Source organism: Squalius cephalus, assembly GCF_949319135.1.
Source record: "Squalius cephalus genome assembly, chromosome: 7".
In the NCBI taxonomy this organism is placed as follows: domain Eukaryota; kingdom Metazoa; phylum Chordata; class Actinopteri; order Cypriniformes; family Leuciscidae; genus Squalius; species Squalius cephalus.
In genome coordinates this window covers 44,105,703-44,127,765 of record NC_137128.1, presented here as the reverse complement: position 1 = coordinate 44,127,765, position 22,063 = coordinate 44,105,703, and the positions used below count along the sequence as shown (strand labels likewise).

Below are 22,063 nucleotides of genomic sequence, written 5' to 3'. Positions count from 1 at the left end.
TTAATAGTCGACTTATTTTCAGCAGTCATCAACACGAAGACGTACCTTTAACTTCCCCAAGCTGGTTGCTCTCTAAAATGTGACATAAAGTGGTGATATCTCAGTGACTGAGCCGTTTAGTCATTTTTAATTAATTAACGGCATCATTATCTTCATTCAGGCCGATTCGAGAACACGCACGAAAACAAGAGGCGGGATTTATTGCATGAACCAATCATAACCGGTCATATCCAGTCATAGTGCGATGGAAGCATTGCCTCCTCTCACGTGACTTTCCTCCATTCATTCTCAATGACCCCCCCACTAAACCCAGCGCACGCATTAGGGGGTCTGTTAAAACTCAATGGGCTCAGAGACGAGACGTCCTGCTGTAACTTCACCTGCGGGTGTCGCTGTTGGACAGTGTTACTGTAGAAAATCAAGTCATTTAATGTCACATTTTGTAATATTTGCATTGTTTTATTTTTTTGTAATATTATTATAAAATTATTTTCATATCCAGTTTTTTTGAGGAGACACTGCCTCCTTTGCCTCCTCGGAGGAAACGCCCCTGATATGTATATAATGAGAGTTCAGATGCAAAAGCCTCTAAGTGCCATCTGAAATTTTCTTCTAGAATGATCATTTTTATCAAGCTTGTATATTTAAGTTCAGTAATTTCACTTAAATGACAATTAATAGGTAATCTTCATTGCCATTTAAGTGAAATTACTGAACTTAAATATACAAGCTTGATAAAAATGATCATTCTAGAAGAAAATTTCAGACGGCACTTAGAGGCTTTTGCATCTGAACTCTTCATATATTACTGTATTTTCTTCTATGAAACCAAAAAAAAATTCAAGCTTCTGCTTTTTCATACAACAAAAATGCATGGTAATATTTCCTGCTAGTAAAGCATGATGTAAAAGGTCCATACAGCTCAACCTTTTGACCAACCTGTAGTTTGTTGGAAGCATCACTGTTTGTTATGAAGGCATGATGTCTGACCACCACACACTTCTGAACACACAAGGCCATGCTGAGGGAGAGAGAGATCATTAGATAAAGATAAAGGTAAAACATTTTTTTACTGTGATGATGCTAGGCTGATGTGAATGGTTGCCATTTATCACATTGCATGGACTTTCTTATCATCGCATTATGTCATTTATTGACTAATATCATGATTATTGTGCCAAATCAGTGACGTCATCCAGTCACAATTCCGTTTGCTCTATGATGCGTATGTCTCATTTCACATGCTTCCAAACTGTGCTGTTGCCTGGCAACCCCTGCCAGCTTCTGATTGGCCAAGTGCCTCTGGCTCATGGACGGGTGAGATGTTCACGTAAACAGAGCATGATACGGGACGTACCTCTCCTTACAGCGCCGGAGAGCTTCAGATGCAATCTTCTTCAGATTGATCAGCTTGTCACCTCTGTAAACACCATCTGTAGGACACATAGAGAGAGCAAACACGTGAGATAGGAAGAGAAAGAGAGGCAGAGACAGAAAGATGATGAGTTGTGGATACGAAAATGGTAAGCTTTAATCCGATTGGCTGGCAGGTTTTATGGAAACTGTCAGGGTCCACAGGATTTTTATCAGTCCTTTAGGAAACAAACATGAGGGAATCATCCAGATGATTAAATAAAAATTATATTTTAAATCATATTCTCTATTCTCATAATAACTCCCATTATTCCTAATTTTATTACTGTAATTTTGTTTTTTATAGCGTCTAAAACTACTGCAATACAATATTTTTAATGTACTGTAAACAGTATACACACACAACAGTTTGGGGTCGATAAAATGTTTTTTATTATAATCAGATTTTCAAAGTCTCTTCTGCTCACCAAGGCTGCAAAAACACAGTAAAAACAGTAATATTGTGAAATATTATTATAATTTAAAATGTGAATATATTGTAAAATGTAATTAATTCCTGTGATCAAAGCATCATTACTCCAGTCTTCAGTGTCACATGATCCTTCAGAAATCAGTCTAATATGATGATTTGCTGCTCAAGATCAACATTTATGATTATTATCAAAGTTAAAAACAGTTTGTGCTGCTTCATATTTTTGTGGAAACTGCGATGCATTATTTCAGGATTCGTTGATGAATAGAAAGTTCAAAAGACCAGCATTTACTTGAAATAGAATATTTTGTAACATTATAAATGTCTTTTGATTTTTTTTTTTTTGTGGTGAAATATGACCTGAACATAGGTATTTACCTGAAACGTCACATAAAAACTATCTTTGGTTGGTCAATTCTTTTCCTGTCTAATTGACCTGACTAAGTAAGGCAATGTGAATCAGACTTTGCTGATAGTCAAAAGTGTGACTACACAGGATTTCCGGTATTGACGTCACACTCTTCACATTATCTCTGGTTATCAGTTACTGTCCAGCTTATCTGTAAAAGCTTGTTTGCTGAACAAACCCAATAAACACACAGTCAGCCCAAACACACGTCCTTTAAGACGGATCTGGACTTTCATGAGATGAACTTCAGCCATGTGTGTGTGTCATATTTACCTGCTGTTACCAGGATGTTACACTGAGCGTCCATGATCCTCTCACACAGAGACTCAGACGAGAAACCGGCAAACTGAGCGAGGAAGACAGGAGAGAGTTAGACTCTTCTGCGTTCAACTTCATTTCTCAAGATAAAAAGTCAAGTAGTGTGTATTTATATAGCGCTTTATACAATCCAGCTGGTTTCAAAGATGATTTAACTGCACTCTTAAAAAATGCTGGGGCGTTTCAACCCAAATTTGGGTCAAATATGGACAAACCCAGCTGTTGGGTTACATTTTTAGCCCAACGATTGGGTTTTTCCATATTTGACCCAAATTTGGGTTAAAACAACCCAGAAATTTTTAGAGTGCATGAAAATTATGATAAAATAAAATTAATAAAAATAAAATAAATTTCATCGAATATGAGACAAATTCAAATTCTGCTAAATTCTGCAATAGTGTCATTATTCAGCTCAAGTCTGTTCAATTTTAGCAAAATTTGTCCGTTATGAAACGTGGATAATAAATTTTATAAATCTGAGGTTCCGAAACAAATAGACTAGCTGGAATGGGGTCATCATCCAAGCATAAAAAAATAGGCTTTGATATCTGATAAAAAGTAATGGTGTGTTATTTTTAACTCCAGCTGTAACCTTTACATGGCTGAAGAGGCTTGGCCGGCAGAAATAGTTCTGGCAGGGTGAATGAGGCTCATTTCATGCATATTAATGATACCGTGCTAAATACTGACCCGAGTTTAAACTCTCCTCGACACCATACTCGACAGAACAGAATATTCCCTTTAAAGTCAGCATGAAATCAAAATGGCCAATTCTTATTCAATTCTCAAACAGTAGAGTGTTGGCGCGTGCAACGCCAGGTCATGGGTTCAATTCCCAAGGAAAGCAAGAACTGATAAGAATGTAAATGTGTACCTTGAAATGCAATGTAAGTCGCTTTGGATAAAAGCGTCTGCCAAATGCATAAATGGAAATGTAAATTCACGTGTCTCGTAATCTTTAATTCAAATATCTTCCCCTCCCTCTTGCAGCATCTCTTCTCTTCTCTGATGAAGAGGGCGGGGCAACCTGTCACTCACACCAGATCCACCAATAGCAAACCACAACCATGCAATCAATTCCTCATGGACAAAATCAAGCCCCGCCCAGTTCCAGAAGCCGTTTCACTCGGATATATGTCACAATAGGGGAAAACAGACTATCGCAACTAGCGTTTCATGCCGACTTTAATGTAAAACTCCTACAGATGTGTAAACCTGCTCACCACTATAGAGTGAACAGCCCCGATTCGAGCGCAGGCCAGCATCGTGTACACCAGCTCTGGAATCATGGGTAAGTAGATGGCGACTCTGTCCCCCTTCTTCACACCTGGATCACAGAAACAAACATTAAAGTCAATACTCAGAGGTTCAGACTGAATGCACTAATACTGCTAGAAAAGCGGAGTAAAAATCAAAGCCAGAGGCGGGCGATGCTCTTACCCAACAGCTTTAATGCGTTGGCACATCGGCACACGTTTCTCAACAGCTGGTTGTAGGTGACGGTCAGGTGATGGTCAGGCGAGTTTCCCTCCCTGCAGAAAACCAGCAATATTAAACCATTAGCAAATAACAGATTTATTATGCAATACAGTGTGCCGTCCTAATGAGGTTTTCCATCTGCGTTTCAAATGATTTTGCAATTCCAATATGTCTATCTATCTATCTATCTATCTATCTATCTATCTATCTATCTATCTATCTATCTATCTATCTATCTATCTATCTATCTATCTATCTATCCTTCTATATTTCCTTCTATCTATCAATCTATCTATCTTTCCTTCTATCTTTCCATCTATCTATCTATCTATCTATCTATCTGTCTGTCTGTCTGTCTGTCTGTCTGTCTGTCTGTCTGTCTGTCTGTCTGTCTGTCTGTCTGTCTGTCTGTCTATCTATCTATCTATCTATCTATCTATCTATCTATCTATCTATCTATCTATCTATCTATCTATCTATCTATCTATCTATCTATCTATCTATCTATCTATCTATCTATCTATCTATCTGTCTATCTATATTATCAGCATAACAATTTGAGTGAAAAATTGAATCCTGTAGTTTTTTTTTTTTTTTAGTTTATTACGACTATCAAAAATAGCCTTTGTTAACTGAAATAAAGCTGAAATAAAATAAAACATAAATATCAGATGAAAAACTTGATGAAAATTTGAAATGTTAATATAAATAACTGAAATAAGATTAAGTGGAAGTATTTTTAAAAAATTATAAAAATGACTAAAGTCAAAAACTTAAACTTTAAAAAAATATTTTGGCGTAAAACTAAAAATGAAAATGTAAAATCTAAAAATAAATGCTAATTCAAAATACTTAAAACTATAAAAGTGTATAAATAACACATTATGTATTATTTAATTCATTTGTCACCCTTTTTCTTCAACAAAAGCATTATTTGCTCCAAAAAGCACGTCAATGGAAGCACAAAAATATGTGTTTGAATTGATTTATTCGCATTTAAATCGTCATTTGCAGAATACTAAATAATAATTCTTAATTTTATGCCATAATATTTAGTTTCTTCTCAATGCATATTTTAAATCCAAAAACGCTCTGTTTATCCCCAGACTCAAATCAGACTTTGATTGTCAGTGTGGTCTCAGACTTTTGGACCCGACTATACGCGTCAGTACAGGCCTGTACTTTGGCTCTGACGCCGGTATTAGATTTGGACGTTCGTCAGCTGTGCATTCGGTGAGCACTAGCCAGGACAACAGTTAATTCAACAACAGATTGCAATATTGCACCAGTAAAACACCAGTAGAAGTGATGCTTGTTTTAGGAAGCATCACTAATGATGTTCGTGTCTCTCCATTATTACACTGAAAAGGATGCATGTGCAAATTCATGCAACACATTCAATGCAAATCAGCAAGAACGCTCTCAGCCTGGGTTTACTGTGCAACTGGCTGTCCCAAAAAAGAAAGACCTTGACTGACCACTGAAAAGATTATGCTTTTAAACCGAGTGAACCCTTAGAAATGAATTGATGGCACTGTAAAGAAGGGATGCTGACCTCTGAGGTTGCACATTGCAACATGTTTTGTATTATATAACAAAGGGCCCCACAGATATGACATGTGTTTAAGTATATATAGAGTCCAAGAGCCTTTCTGCAGTGAAATCCTGTGTCCCTGAGTCCTCCATTAGCACTCGATGTTTAATGTCTAACTGAAGTGTCGTCTCAGCATAGTTTGCATGCTTTGGTTCTTGGCATCTGTTAGGAGTCTATCTGCCAAATCCACCTCATGTAACGTGTGCCAGAGAGAGAGAGACTAGAATATAGGCTATCAGAACTACAGCCACAGGACTCATAACACACACTTCTGCTCACACATGCAAACCCGTTAACCTGGTATTATTGAGACGTTTATAGTTTAGATGACCACAGTTAAACATTTTCAGGATGAATCTCACAAAACCTGTCAATAACTTCTTCAAGGTAAATTTCACACCAAAATCTACATAAAAACGAAATAATATTTTGCTTAGAAAAAAAAAATTATATATATATATATATATACATACATACATACACATATGTAAATATTACATTATATTGTATATGTGAAATTATTTATGTGAAAATATGATATATATAGTGTATATATATATATATATATATATATATATATATATATATATATATTATGTATGAGTGCTGTCAAATCGTGATTAATCGCATCTTAACATAAAATAACTAAATATTTTGCTTAAAAATATATATATGTGTGTGTTGTGTTGAAATATTACATAATAAAATATATGTAAAATCATGTATGAGTGCTGTCAAATCGTGATTAATCGCATCTAACATAAAATAAAAGTGTATTTATATTTTGCTATATGTATGTGTGTGTGTGTAAATATATTATATATAATATATTATATATATGAGTGCTGTCAAATTGATTAATCATGAAAATGTTTATATATATATATATATATATATATATATATATAAATTTGTGCTGAATTGAATAAAATTGCTTTTTTACTACTATATTACAGTATTGTGAATACATTTAGAATAATATGAATTACAAAATAAAAACAAACATTTTAATACAAATTGGGGAGGGGGGAGGGGCATGTGCTTAATTTCCATATAAATAATGATATCAATGTTAATGTTCCTAAAAAAAGTGCAATTTTAATTTATGCACAATATAATATCTTATTTCTCTACAACTGTGGGGTGAAACATGAGCAGCTGGACGTGCGTTTGTGAGATTGACCCTTGTTAGAATGTGATGTAAAGCTGATGTGTGATATATGACTGGTGCTGTATATAACAGCAGTCATCTGACACCCCTTGTTCAACAAGACTATTAATACTTCACAGCAAAGACAACATGACAAAAATGACTGTTACTGAACCAGTATCACCTAAACAGTAAAGGTTTATTATATACTAGAAACAGTCATAGGGATGTTCCTGAGAGAAGTTCATCTTCTCATGTGTCATTGATGCAGGAACCTTCCTATCACTGTTTACAGTGTGTAATCAAAGAGGTCTGTGATATGCAGATGACATGATTCAATAACACTCTGATTAATCACTGAGCCCTGCCTTGTCTGTCTGTGCTTAATACTTATAAAACATTACAAGTCTAGATTGTACCTTGCACAAATGCATTAACATTGCTAAACCATGTTGAAATCTATTTTTCATATCTGCTACTTAGTCTCTCTACATAGTTAATTGTGATCCAAATATACTTTCTATGGTGAAAACACATGCAAACAAGCACTGCTCTTTCCCAGCCTGAAATGCATCAACTATTAAAGCTTGGATTACATAACTAGGGTTGCGAAGGGGCAGACAATGTCCAGTAAACTTCCGGAAACTTTCCATGGAAATTTTGGAAACATTTCAAGTTGGAGAATTTACTAAATTAATTGAAAATTTGGGGTAATTTATACAAGCTGTATAATATACAAATATGAACATTTTGTTTGGTCATAAGCGGACATGCACATGCTACAAAATTAAAAAATTATATTTCTGATCTGTTTTAACCAAGATTATGCTGCAAGATTTTTTTTTTTTTAAGTTCCCTGTTTTATATATATATATATATATATTTGCAAATTTCAAGTTTATTCCCATATATTCCCAATAATTTCCATGGAAAGTTTCCAACTTTGAAAATTCCTGGAATTTTTTAGCCAAGAACTTTTTATATATAGAATTTTGCAGCCCTATATATCCCATATATTCCCAATAATTCCCATGGAAAGTTTCCAACTTTGAAAATTCCTGGAATTTTGCAGCACTATATATATATATATATATATATATATATATATATATATATATATATATATATTACACAAGTTATAAATGTACATAATTATGCACCATATCATGTTAGATTACCAATAGTAAGCCACTTTCTCTCCCAGGTTCCTCTCATGCACATTCCGGTCAAGAACGTTGTAGCAAATGTTGGTTTTTGCTCCCTCCATGAACTTGATGAAGACGTCCCCTTTGGTGACATCAAAGTTATACTGCAACATCTGCCCTGACGGAGGCTTCTTCCAGTAAAACTCCTGAGCAACATCCCCCCAGAACCCTGTAATGCATATTACACAAACAGCTTTACTGCATTAAATTCTCCTCTCAGTCGTGATTTATGCATGTACATTTGCTGTCCTACCTTCAGGCTCATCTATCGACTTCTTATAAAGAGCAAGATATGTGTCAAAGTCTGGCACATGTGCATCTGTGAACTGGCCATCTGATGGATGGTAAATCTTCTCCTCTGGCTCCTGGGTTCCTGGAGCAACCATGTTGCTGGAGTCTGAAACAGGAGACATTTGACAATCACTATGGTCTGCGTTAGGTCAGTCTGTAGATGAAGAAGTGTATTGTGACTGTGCATGTGGTACCCACTCTTTAATCATGCTCAGTCTGCTCAGCTCCGCCTCCACCAATCAGAGCGCTCCATTCAGCACTCCTCCTTTCTGATTGGTTGAGCGGCTGCTCGGCTGCTGATCCCATTGCAGAGGGAGGCGCAGCATGAGTGGGCTGCATGTTAACTGGACACACACTCACACACACATTTACTTGGCTGTCTAAATGAGGGCATACCTTCATATAAAGCTGTGTCCAGTTTCTTATACCTAGCCACTATGTTAAGACTGTTTCTTAATATCTAGTTTGACCAACTAACAGTTATCAGTCTTACTTTTCCAATTCAAAATAGACTGATCTACCTTTTTATTTATCTGACTTAAAACAGTTGATTTAATGAGTAACTTTTAAGACTCTACGCAGTTTATGCAACCGGCCAGTGGTTATGATGACATCAACCTAACCCTATAAAAATATCATTAGCATTTTTAGAATAAAAATGATGTTATCATGAATATATATTGATTAAATGATATTAAATTAATAATAATTATTATAATAATAACAAGGAAGACTTTTAGCATTTTTATATTAAAAATATGTTATTTACTTGTGAATATGTTTCAAACTGAATAAAATAAAATAGTCTTTGTGTCTGAACGGGATGATTTTCATGACTCATCCACCCTCTTTTGTAACTCTGGATTCTCCTGCCCACTCATGGAATTGGAATTGATGCCTACGGTTTATTTACTGGAAAAGAGAGCCATAGTTTCTTTGACCAAGCAATATTGTTCACTGAACCTACAAAACAAGGGAATTTCTATAGACCAAAATCTAGAATATATGGACAAAATAATTGAATATTTGAATCTACTAGTCTAGTGGCTCAATAAATATTATATTATATTGGTTTTCTGGATATAGTTTTGGAAAGGACACACATTATTGTTAATTATAATAATTTGGAATAAACCGCATTTGTTAAAAAGAACAATAAACGAAACATTTTGGCCTACATTTTAGTTACAGTATTGCACCCGTATAGCACATAAGATCAAGTTCAACAAGTGTGTACGCTGATTGTCAGTTATTTTTATCGTGGCATGTCAAGGACACACTATTGTGTATCTGTATTTTTGTTTGCCGCTCGGTGTTCCATTAAACAGCCTCGATGCTAAGAATGTCCCTTGTGTAACCAGACCCGCTCAATCGAACTCGCATCACTTGATGTCCGCCATTGCTTGTGTTTAGTGCGGTTTTTGTGTGACCGACTGAGTGCATTGAAAATATGTTTTTATCTTCAACGCTGCGCTCTGCCGTGTCTTATGCGGTAGGTTTACTTTATACATGTTTTAGTCGTATTATACATGAGGTGGTTAGAAGAATTGCATACGAATTTTGCTTTAAAAGCAGGGTTGACATCTGTGCAAGGACATAAAGCTAATACGCTAACAGCTAATACTGAGGCCTGATTGTGGTTATATGTCATTTAAATAAGAATGAAACCTTTTGTGATTACTAGACACTCGTTAAAATAGCTAAGGATTTTAATAATTTGCCTTGGGAATTTTTTTTAAATTTTATTAGACGTTATTTGTGTGTATATATATATGTATGTATGTATATATGCATTACCATTGCAATGACTAATGCAGAGAGACCCAGTCAACACGGAATACACTGAACAGAAAGCATTAAAGAGCATAAGCACTGTATACTTGGAGCATATTTGATCAGTACACACAATATGCACAGAGTTATGAATTGCACAGACAGTGTTTTAACTGCACACATTCAGCAGTCTGCCAAGAACATGAGTTTTTTTAATTTGTGCATCTACTCTGACTTTATACTCAATAGTTTTCTCAGAGTATTTCCTACTGAACACTTGTTTATAAGCATCATGATTGCATTTGTCCTGCAGGCGAGGCAAGTGCGCAGTCTTCACCAGACATCGGCTCGTGCCGGAGGAGGAGGACTCTTTGTGGTGAGACTTTACTTTTGTTGTCTTTTGTAATGATTTGCACATGAGACACTTGTGCCTGGTTTCTCAGACAAGGCTTAAACCTAGTCCCACATTAATAACTGCTACAGACTGTATGATTTCGGCAAACCTGTAAGATCATTACTGTACGACACTGATCTAATAAACTTGGGTACGACATGTATGTGGACTGTACGATGATGACCCCTATTGAATCGTAGGCTACGACGCAAGATGTTATAGAGTAGGGCTGCTCGATTATAGCAAAAATCATAATCTAGATTATTTTTGGTCAATTGATGAAAGACAACAACTCCCAGAATGCACTTGCTTCACTGAGGACACTCCCAAGCCACGCCTACCGGTTACAGAGGGCAGTATCGGGAGAAATGATACAGCTAGGCCACTAGTCGACTGGAAACTGAAGAGACGCTGTTTTATCGTGAGATCCCCCTATGGGCGGGTTGAACACATGCGGGACGAGCTCCTCCTACTGGCTGGAGTCTCTCGCCTCTGGACTAAAGAGCCTCTGATGACGATAAATGACGATTTTTGCGTCATCTGAGGTTTTTTCCAGACACACAATCCAGAAATCTCTCGTCTCAGGGGGACATGAGGGAGGGAAGCACGGTCACTCCAAAATACTACCGGGTTTCTACTGATACAAAGCTTAATGCTAATCGGTGAAGTATCCCTTTAACAGTCAGCAATGCAATAAGAACAAAGAAACTAATTGCAAACAAAACGGACATAAAACAGTGGTATTCAGATAAGTAATAGCCTGCAACAAAAAAAAAAATTAACAATCAAATGTTAAATAGTAAAATAACTGCATATAACACTGCATAGTCTCACTGTATACATTACATATAGATTAATCCTCATTAAATAATATCAGCAAGTGATTTTCTTTTGTCATTTGTTGTTTGATTATCACAAATGACAAATAAACCTGCTGTCACTTTAAGAGCTAATGCACGGATCCAATATACTGTTACACACACATTTTCTTTCTCACATGTGTACGTTTACTTGAGACATAACCCACCGTGTTTGCGTGAATACTCTTCAAAAAGGCTTTTTGGCACTTTTTACATTTCTGACATTTTTGTATGCGTATCCGAAGCCCATTTGCAAACACAGAAAAGTGTCTCTTTTGTGGCTTAATGTGCTTTTAATCACACTGTATAATATCAAACACGTCCCACAGTTTAGCAACAGTAGACTGCATTTTACAACACTCATTTATTTGGTTGATTTGGATGTTAATTTTGGGTTTTTAGGGAGGAATGAAAACGAACCGCTGTGACGGAAAGGAAGTTGCGCTGGACAAAATGCGGCAGCGGCACAATAATCGTTTTAACTCGACTATCTTGTTTGCATTATCAATGGAAATAAAAAATCTAGTGACTGTTAAAAAATGTATTTGTTATTGAATAATTTATTCAAGAGAATGTAATATTGTATAATGCTACTGAAATAAGTCAGAAAGATGTGATGATTTGTTTTTCATCTTAAACATCATGTACAGTCTGTATAAGTGAATGATTTAACTCCTGATGGTCTAGTGTTAAAGAAATTACAATATATTGCAATATCGAATTGCAATACTTGTAGAATCTAAATAAGGAGGACATAGTTTTACGGCTTATATTTTTGTAGCATTTTTGTTGTTGTTGTTGTGGTGTTTACCTGTTTTCTTTATTCCAGCACCGAGACACACCGGACAATAATCCAGAGACTCCATTCGAATTCTCTCCAGAAAACGTGAAGGTGAGGGAAGTCGTTTGTGTTTTTGATAGCATAACATGTGATCCTATTTTATGCATGGCATGTGTGACTTTTTTTCTGTCAAACTGCACATTTTGCTCTTGTACACAGCCAAGATCAAATATGTCTTGCTGTTGTCGGACATGTTGGATTAAAGATGATAGCTGTGTGTTTGTTGTGTATGGTATGTTGACAGAGAGTTGAGGCCATCATTAATATGTACCCAGAGGGACACAAGGCGGCCGCCACTATCCCTGTGCTGGATTTGGCTCAGAGGCAACACGGATGGCTTCCTATTTCAGCGATGAACAAGGTGAGAGGCTGAGCTTCCCACATTTGCTAAATACCTGGTTTGTTTAAATGTGAGTATACATTTTATAAGGGTGTCACGATTCTCCAAATCCTCGATTCGATTACATTTTCGATTCTAAAGTCACGGTTCGATTCGATCCTCGATTTGTTTGATTGTAAAAAAAATTGCATCACAATAAGTGTATTGTGATTGTCACTAACATTTTAGTAACTAAACTGAATTTTATTAGGTTTAGTGACAACATGTTACAATGTTTACATGGTACAATTTCTGGTAAGCTACGCTTTTTTATTTCAATTCAATTATTGTGATTTGATTTAATATTGACTCATTTGGATAAATATTAGGTAGGCTACACAAGATAGGTGTTAATTTGTCTCAAGAAAAAAACAAAAAACAACTCACCTAATGCTGTAAACATACAGAGAGCCCCATCAGCTGGTAGTAGGCTATTATTTAAGGTTAAAAATAATTAAATATAATGCATTTTTTTACTATAATAACAACTTTATTTAATGATATAAGTAAAAAATATAATATGTAATATAGAACACATATTTAGCAAAATACTCTCTATAGCTATTTTTTTTCTTGCCAACTACATGCTATAGCCTATATTATGGTCATTAAATGGCTTTCCTGAGGTAAATGTGACACAATTGTTCTCCAGCTGTGTTATTGAGCTCTTCACGCTGATGAAAAACACTGATTGATCGATATTATGTATGAGGAATATACATTTCGGTAAGTTGTAGTATCTTTCAACAGTGTTCGTGTTTTTTTATTATTAGCTAGATGATCGGTTCACGTGCGCTATGGATCTGTCACGTAACATTTATAAGCGCCAAAACGGTATTTATTGTTTGAATTTCGTAATAAAATTGACAGAATCTGAGAGCTGAGATTTTATTTTATTTTTTTGCTTGGCAAGCCGAGCTGACATGACGGGGCGTGACAGCATCGACGATTCCATTTTTTGATTCGATAATCGAGATTGAGCATTAATTTCGATCGATTTCGATTTAAAATCGAAATCATGACACCCTTAACATTTTATGAGTTCTTCCATTGGCTAGAAATAGGCTCTATGCACGATCGCTTCCGCGTTTTGTCTCAGTCCGCCCAGTTTCATCCGGTGCTGCGTCGGAAACCGTTTTTATTAATGGTAAATTACACTCGCTGTTTACAAGAACTTCCAGCGGTGAACGTGAATGATGTCAACAATATTGTGAGGCAGTTAGCTGTCACACCTAAGATAGGGCTGGGCGATAAAACGATAACGATAATTATCGCGATATAATTTTTCTTGATAAAACGATATCAAGAGTTCGATAAATGTTCGATAATGTTTATGCGCCAAAAGCGGAACGAAACTCATTTGAACCGTGCGCCACACGGACCATTTATCCGCTCGGCTCAAAGTCCACGGCAGCGCAGCGCGAGCTCACTAGAGCAGATGCGTTTACTCTGATCGCTCTCGTCACGAGATCCAGTGAGAAGCGCTTGACTTCAGCGAGGAACACAATGTCTCCGTGATTTAAACCAGTTTAAAGGCAGATGAAACGGCGCTGACAAACAGGAGAAACACTGTGTGCAATGACACAGTCAGAAGGCTTTTCCGTCTACAAATTCCCATCATTTACCATGGATTTACTGTAACGTTAGCCTAGTAATATTAACTGCACCATGAAATGTGGGATATACATATTGAATTGTATTATATTATTAATGTAGACGATGTATTAAAGGACTAATGGAATATAATTACAGTATTTAATCATGTATTTAGGCTACTGTTTTTCATACAAATACCATAGAAACCATAAAGTTACATTTTGCCATGATAGTGAGGTTATCATGATCTAAATGCATGATACTGGATGACCAATGGTTAAGTTTAATATAACTCAAACAGTCAGAATATTACATTTTACCAAATAAAAATTAGCACATGCAGAAACTAAGAAATTAATTGTCCAATAAAGATATTTATTTTGTTAAGGAAAAATGACAAATGTTTGAATGTTCTACCTCAGATTTGTGAAATGTTCTCCTGTTTGGCAGGTGTTTGTCATGATGTTCTGAATATAAAGAGTAGTTTAAAACCACAGTTAACGCTCTGGTTTCTACAACTTTCACTTAGGAGCAAAAATCTGCCTTTAAACTTGAAAGAAATAAAGATTTGACTTTTATCGTGATAATTATCGATATCGACTGATATAAAAAAAATGATCGTGATATTTTTTTTGGGCCATATCACCCAGCCCTAACCTAAGAGTAAGAAAGAAAAGGGCTTTAAATGATATATTTCGAGCTACATCGACAACTTTGAGGGTGAGTATTCATTCATATCATGCAAAATCCGACTAGCGAGTCGGTTTCTAAAAGTTTCTGAGAAAATTAATTTTATGAAAGTTTTGCCGTTAGTACACTTCGCTATAGAACGCGCTATGCGGAAGTAAAGACGCTGGCTGAGATTCTACCGGAAGTACGTCAACAGCGTTCGTGCATAGAGCGTATTGCTCTCTGAGTGCAGCCTCTGTTAAATTATTTTTTATCCTGTGATATTCACAAATGACTGGAAAGTCATGGACAAAGTCATGGAAATTCATTGTTTAAAAATTGTGGAACCCCATTTATAATCGTGTAGTTAAAATGTGTAAAATGTAATAATAATACTTGCTATTATAGTTTTAAAGGGGTATTATGCTTTTTTGTGACATTTTCCAAACATGCTTGAAGCCATTGACCAATCACAACACACTGCTCCAGCCGACCAATCAGAGCACAGTGTGCTTTTCAGAAGGAGGGGCTTCATAGAGACAGGAACTAAACAGAGCGTTACTGACAGACTGGGAAGAGACGAGCTGCAACAATGGAGAATATGCGGAAAAATAATCAACATTCAGTCATGAGAACCTGTTCTAGTAGATCCCGAAAACAAAATCAAGACTTTGTAAAAGAGTATAATAGGTCCCCTTTAATTTTTTTTAATTTTTTTCATTTCATAAAATATTTTTGTGACATCATAAAGTATTATTTATTTGTTGATATGTGGCAAAAAGTCACAGTTTTATATGTAGTTTAACTGCATCTTATTTTGTGCACAGCAGTGTATTTACTTAAATCATTCAGCCTTCATGAAAAAAAACATGCATTCATAATACATGCATTTAACATTTTCATGTTCATATACTGTAACGTATCAAACCAGCTGTTTAAGGAACGTCATCCAAGATATGAATTGTCTGCGTATATATATAGTATGTAACAGACCCTGCACTATAATTTAGTTATTTATTCTCTACTTTTCTATTCGAATAGAAGCTTCTACAAAACGTTTGCTATAATTCCAGAGGTGCTCAAAAAACTTTACTTACAATAAAGTCTTTATATATAATGCATCATAAAAGTATTTTTAATGCATTAGTTATTAATTGAAATGCACTTTATAATGCAGAATAATCGTAACCAATCGTAACTATTTATTGAAAATAAAATGAATTAAAGCACATAACAAACAATTTTAGATGTTACAAGGAATCTGCAAATATTATAATGCATTTTAACTAATTATTTATGAAAATATGCAAATCGTTATAATGTGAATTATGAATACCTTTGTAATGCATTATACAGAAAGGCTTTAAGTGTTACCAAATACACAATAACATTTTGAAAAAAAAAGCATAATGCTGCCGATAGTGAATGTCCAATTTTCTTTTATTAATATTGTGATTTTCAGATTTTTGTCATTCCCAGCCTGTGTCTGATGTGATTTTCAACTTCTCCTGCAGGTGGCAGAGGTCCTAGGCATCGCTCCAATGAGGGTCTATGAAGTAGCAACGTTCTACACCATGTTCCTCCGTCAGCCAGTGGGAAAGTACCACATCCAGATCTGCACCACTACGCCCTGCATGCTCTGCGACTCCGACAGCATCCTGGAGGCCATCCAGAACAAACTGGGTGAGCAAGAACTGGGACTCGACTCGCACGTCACCGATAAACACACTCACCACATAAACAAGCTAAAGACACGCTACAAAAAAAAAAAAAAAGGCCTCAAATGTGAATATTTCAAAATGCTGGGAAAATAACCAGTAACCTTTTCCTGGCAACATAATATTTTGAGTTGGAACGAAATCAGAAGCTATTATTTGAAAAGGCACTTACAGGAATAGTTTATCCCTAAATTAATTGTCAGGAAAGAGAAAATGTCTTATTTTTTTTGTGGTATGAAAGAAAGAAAATCGAGTATCGATTGAGGTCGAGTAAATGATAATAACTATGCATTTAATCCTATACTGAACATGATCTCTCCTGTCAGGTATCAAACCCGGGGAGACCACAGCTGATAAATTATTCACGCTAACAGAAGTCGAATGCCTCGGGGCTTGTGTGAACGCACCGATGGTCCAAATCAATGATAACTACTATGTGAGTATGATTACAAAGCTCATTTTTTGAGTCTTGTTGTGTGTCGGTGAGAGGCTAGTTTTAATGTCACCTCTAGGGGAGGCAGTTTCTCTGTTAATGAAGTCAAGATGAACAACTATGGTGAGAGTAGCGTCTTAACTATGATAACTGTTGGGTAGCATGTGGGATGCGATCACATTACACTTATACAGAATAATAATAATTATCTTCTGATTGGCTGATAATCAACCAGATAGTTTAGATGAATGCAGAAAGTACAAACACATGAACTTTGCATGCTATAATTGTACTAATAATACTAATTACTATTATTATACTTCATCAGATAATAATAATAATATTGACAGTGCATATTGTTTATTTTGCTTTATTATAATTGTAAAAATTGTCAAAAAATAATGTAGGCGCACAACAAAAGAACTAAATATAATTGTTCAAATGATAATACTAATATTATTTTTTTATAATAATACATAATCTAAGAACATAGAAGGTCCATCCATTGATCATTGGTTAAAAGATTTGTCACATTGTATTGCATTGGAAAGAATAACCTACAGTATAAAGGGCAAACTAAAAGATTACCATAAAATATGGGATCTTTTTATACATTTTCTGGAAAATAACCAAATATCGATACAGGCAATATTAGATACCTCTCACTCCACTGATTGATATTTATGATGTGCTTATGTATTTGTGTTATATGGACCTGTGTCTGCAATAAAGTTATATATATATTTGAAAATATGTGGTCATGTCTGTCTTAGCCTTTGAATAATAACTTCTATACCTGTGTAAGAGATTTTTTGGATGCTGAGGGTGGGGGTGGGAAGATAGTTAAAATATATATAAAATGTTTTGTTTTTTGGAAATGTTTTTGTTATGCTCCATGTTTTTCAATAAAAATATGTTTAAAAAAAATAAAAAAAATAATTAGGGCTGTCAAACGATTAATCGCGATTAATCGCATCCAAAATAAAAGTTTGTGTTTACATAATATATGTGTGTGTATGGAGTATAATTATTTACACACACATGCATATATATTTAAGAAAAATGTGTTATTTATATATAAAATATTTATATATAATATAAATTATATAATATAAATATATATACACAGTATATACATACAAATATTTCTTAAATATATACATGCATGTGTGTGTATTTATATATAGAAAATAATTATACACCGTACACACACACATATATTATGTAAAAACAAACTTTTATTTTGGATGCGATTAATCGTTTGACAGCCCTAAAAATAATACATAATCTAATGATAATATTACAATATTGATAGTGCATATTTTTTGTACTGTTATTTACAAAAAATATATAAATTTTTAGCTTTAGAGGAAGGATTGACTATATAACCGGCCTGATGTTCTGTTTAAATAGTTTAATTTACCAATTAGATCTAGAGTCGTATTGGCAGTGAGTATGACTTGGGTCGTCCGAGTCTCCGTTTAAGCTTGTTAAAGTTAAGCGTCGCCCTGAATGACCTGCCGGGGTAATGATGCAATTAGCCTTGGCCTCTCACGGTTAAACAGAAAGTCGCCATCTGAACTGCACAAAACCTGTCAAGAACATGTCATAATTTACAAGTAATTATGTTTCGTTTAAAGAAATGTAAGCCTTTTTTTAGGAACAGTACAATTGCATCTCAGTTGTTAAAAAAAACAACAAGCTTTTTCTTTTTGCATAGTTTTATTGATTTTGGTTGAACGTGACTCAGACATGTTTTCACTATACTCGAGCTCATTTATTTTTCTCTTTGTTAAGGCAGAGATCAGAGAATAGACTGTAATGAATTAGTTCTTCATTAATGGGTGTTTCCTGTGCTTTGTTTTGGCCTGTAGGAGGATCTCAAGACATCAGACATGGAGCAGATCATTGATGAGCTGAAGGCAGGGAGAGTTCCTCCTCCTGGGCCCAGGTACAGAAATATTTTAGCGATTAATCCGTAAAAGGTCGCGATCTTGATTCAAACAGCCATGCGATCTCATTCCTAAATGACAACGATGCGGCAAAGTCTATTAAACCTTTGTTTAAGTACGATCACAGTTAAATTTGTGTTATAAACTATCAATCAAGTCTTTTCAAGCACACAGTATCATTATTTCTGTTACAATAATCACAAAAGAACTGGGATAAAATTGATAGTGCTGATGTCTGTGGTAGTGATAAAAATAGAGTAAATCAACCTTTTGAAAGTAACTTGATGGTTCAAATAAAGATTGTATCAATTACATCGTTACACCAGTAGGTGGCGGCAAGTGACTGTTGAAAACGTATTTGTCATTGAATAAATAATTCAAGAGATTCGTTCAAAAACGCTGATTCATCAAGTAATGAAACAAGTGAAGTATTATGAGTAAGTCATTGAATAATTAATTCAAACAGATTTTTAAAAAACAATATTAATTTATATTAAATCAATATTTTTTTTAAATAGACTAGCAATTACATTTTTTTCCATGTTATTTTGTTTAGTTGTTTATTCAGAATCATGATCTCTTAAAAAAAAAAAAAAAAAAGATTCTCAATTTATCCAAAATTGTGCAGCTCTACTTTTAACATTACTTTATATATCGATTGTGATAAAAATGAATCAACATCACAACATTTTACTACATACTTTACTATTTAATACATTTACTAAAGTCTCTGTCATTAGATTCTTTCTTTGTATCACAAATGTGAGTTTAATAGCATCTCTAAGTTCATGGAAATTCATTAGTGGAATTAACAAACATTTGATTTGTTTGTGTCATGGCATTTTCATATATTAAAATTATAATTGGTTACAAGTTCTATAATAATAATTTCAGAGCAAATACAAAAATATTAAGCTATATACATGATGAACCGTCAAAATGTTTTAATAATTGAGATTTTTGAATGTTTGAGAAAAGTCACCAAGGCTGCATTTATTTGATAAAATAGTAAAACCGTAATAATGTGAAATATTATTACAATTTAAATAATTTTAAACCCATCTGAACATGTTTTAAAATGTATTTTATTCCTGTGATTCAAAGCTGATTTTTACTTAAAAGATATCAAGGTAGCCTATATTTTTTTAAATCAATCATTTTATTTTTAAAGCACATTTAAAAACAACACCAATTGACCAACTCGCAAATAAAACACGTGATAAAAAATAAAAGCATGTAAATATAATATTTTTAACCCCCAAAACTCTTGTCTGCATATAGCACAGCAGTGAAATTGAATGTGAAAGCAACTCATCTTATTTGTTTAAAGATTTAGATCTTTTACAGAAATTGGGCCAAGCCAGTTGATTTGATTATCCGGTTCAGAGTCGAGGGTGTAGTTTGCTTGTGAGTTCATCGGGGGTGTTTGGGACTTTCACAGATGCAAGCTTATCAACAGGATTGACAGTCAGAAGAAGGGCCAGTTATTTAGTTCGTTATGAGGATGATGGTGAGCTTAGCTTGCACAGTTCTCATATTTTACTTCCTAAGATAACATGAAGTCTTAAACGAGTGTTAAATGAGGACATTATGTGATACGTGTGGTTAATGAGTCAGTTGGCACGCTAAGAGTGTTTTAATTGATTGTAATGATCTCTCTTCCGTCAGGAGTGGGCGTTTTTCATGTGAACCTGCCGGAGGTTTAACCTCCCTGACAGAACCTCCTCCTGGACCGGGCTTTGGTGTGAGAGCTGATCTGTAACCGGACCTCCATGGTGGTCTGGAGCCCTTGTAAACCTCAGAGATGTTGTGTATGTAAATAAAATATTATCATTAATTATACTCAATAGACCAGTGTGGTTCTTTTAAAACGATGAATAAATGAACTTCAGACCTGTGAAAAGGTGTTGGGAGAGAATTATAGGAGAATACAAAAGCATGCACATTAAAATATTTTAACATACAAACAAGTTTACATGCACAGAATTTTCAGATGTATTTAATTTACTTGGGTTAAATACTTATTCCCGAACGCCCCACAGCTAAATACATATTCCTCAGTGAATACACAATAGCATATTCCAAACAAAAAAAGATGTACATGTTTACTGCAATTGCACTGGAGATGCTTTTTACACTGCATTATTAGTAATTATGTACAGTAATTTTACCTCAAATCACACTTTATGTCAGTGATGGCAACGCACAAGCAATAATAATAATCTATATATAATGAATATTATATATATTATATATAATATTATAATTATATAATAATCTATTTTATATCTTTTTTGCTCCATAAATTAGGGATGCACCGATACCATTTTTTCAGAATCGATCCGATCCGATACCAAAAATTCTGAGTATCCGATCCGATACCGATCCGAAGAGCTTTAAAAAAGAAAAACAACAATAACAACAAAAAATATATGATCATAATCTGACATAAATGCTATTATAAACTAGGTTAGTGGATAATTCAGCAAGTAAAATTTAGTCTAGAAAAATCACGAGTGCACAATAATTGTACAAAATCTGAACAGTTTGTGAAAAAAAAAAAAAACATAGTGGGGAAGAAATTAAGAGACAATAAGTGTAACACTAAATCTGGTAAAACTTTACACATTGCTCTTTGTATTGTCATGAAAAACACTATTTTTTATAAACAATAAAAGCGTTTTTTTTCACAAACTGAAAAACTGCGCTGGTATCGGATCGGTATCGGTCAATACTCAGAATCGGATCGGATCGGATCGATTCGGAAAAAATAGTATCGGTACATCCCTAATTTATGGAGCGAAAAAGATATAAAAGAAATAGATAACAAAAATCAAAAATAGCAATTATTTTATATATAGCCTACTATAAAATTGAGACATTCTATACGCACAATATCGGATTTGGATCGGCCTTGTCTGACCGATACCCGATCCGGCAAAAATGTCATCGTACTGAATATCGGATCGGTGCATCCCTACCATAAATATCTCTAGTGTTGCTTGACCTTTTACAATGGCCGATATCATGCAGAATCAATAATTACTTTTGTTTACATGTGTAGATGATAATAAATATTCCATTATGGTACAATTTGTTTCCCAAATAAGATAATTATGAATCCTGCATTAAAAGAGGCACATGCATATGCAGATT

General features: G+C 34.6%; 2 protein-coding genes and 1 long non-coding RNA gene across 3 annotated transcripts in view; 2 read left to right on the top strand and 1 right to left on the bottom strand.

Annotated features, from left to right (window-relative positions):
* The window catches only part of acss2l (acyl-CoA synthetase short chain family member 2 like), a 21,736-nt gene extending 13,260 nt beyond the window's left edge, over positions 1-8,476 (bottom strand). Inside the window, exons 1-7 of the mRNA XM_079876835.1 lie at positions 8,255-8,476; positions 7,975-8,170; positions 4,014-4,105; positions 3,797-3,900; positions 2,529-2,601; positions 1,358-1,433; positions 940-1,021 (exon numbers count right to left, since the gene is read on the bottom strand). Of these exons, the coding sequence (XP_079732961.1) occupies positions 940-1,021; positions 1,358-1,433; positions 2,529-2,601; positions 3,797-3,900; positions 4,014-4,105; positions 7,975-8,170; positions 8,255-8,414 (783 nt within the window). The 5' untranslated portion in view covers positions 8,415-8,476. The remainder of the gene's footprint in view (positions 1-939; positions 1,022-1,357; positions 1,434-2,528; positions 2,602-3,796; positions 3,901-4,013; positions 4,106-7,974; positions 8,171-8,254) is intronic.
* The window catches only part of LOC307161906, a 642,191-nt gene that overhangs the window by 13,260 nt on the left and 606,868 nt on the right, over positions 1-22,063 (top strand). The gene's annotated exons all lie outside the window — the stretch shown is intronic.
* Positions 9,625-20,749, top strand: ndufv2 (NADH:ubiquinone oxidoreductase core subunit V2). The gene is made up of 8 exons (XM_079876178.1): positions 9,625-9,784; positions 10,379-10,441; positions 12,149-12,211; positions 12,405-12,521; positions 16,319-16,487; positions 16,849-16,958; positions 18,830-18,906; positions 20,576-20,749. The coding sequence occupies exons 1-8, from the start codon at positions 9,743-9,745 to the stop codon at positions 20,667-20,669; spliced, it is 735 nt and encodes a 244-aa protein (XP_079732304.1). The 5' UTR covers positions 9,625-9,742; the 3' UTR covers positions 20,670-20,749.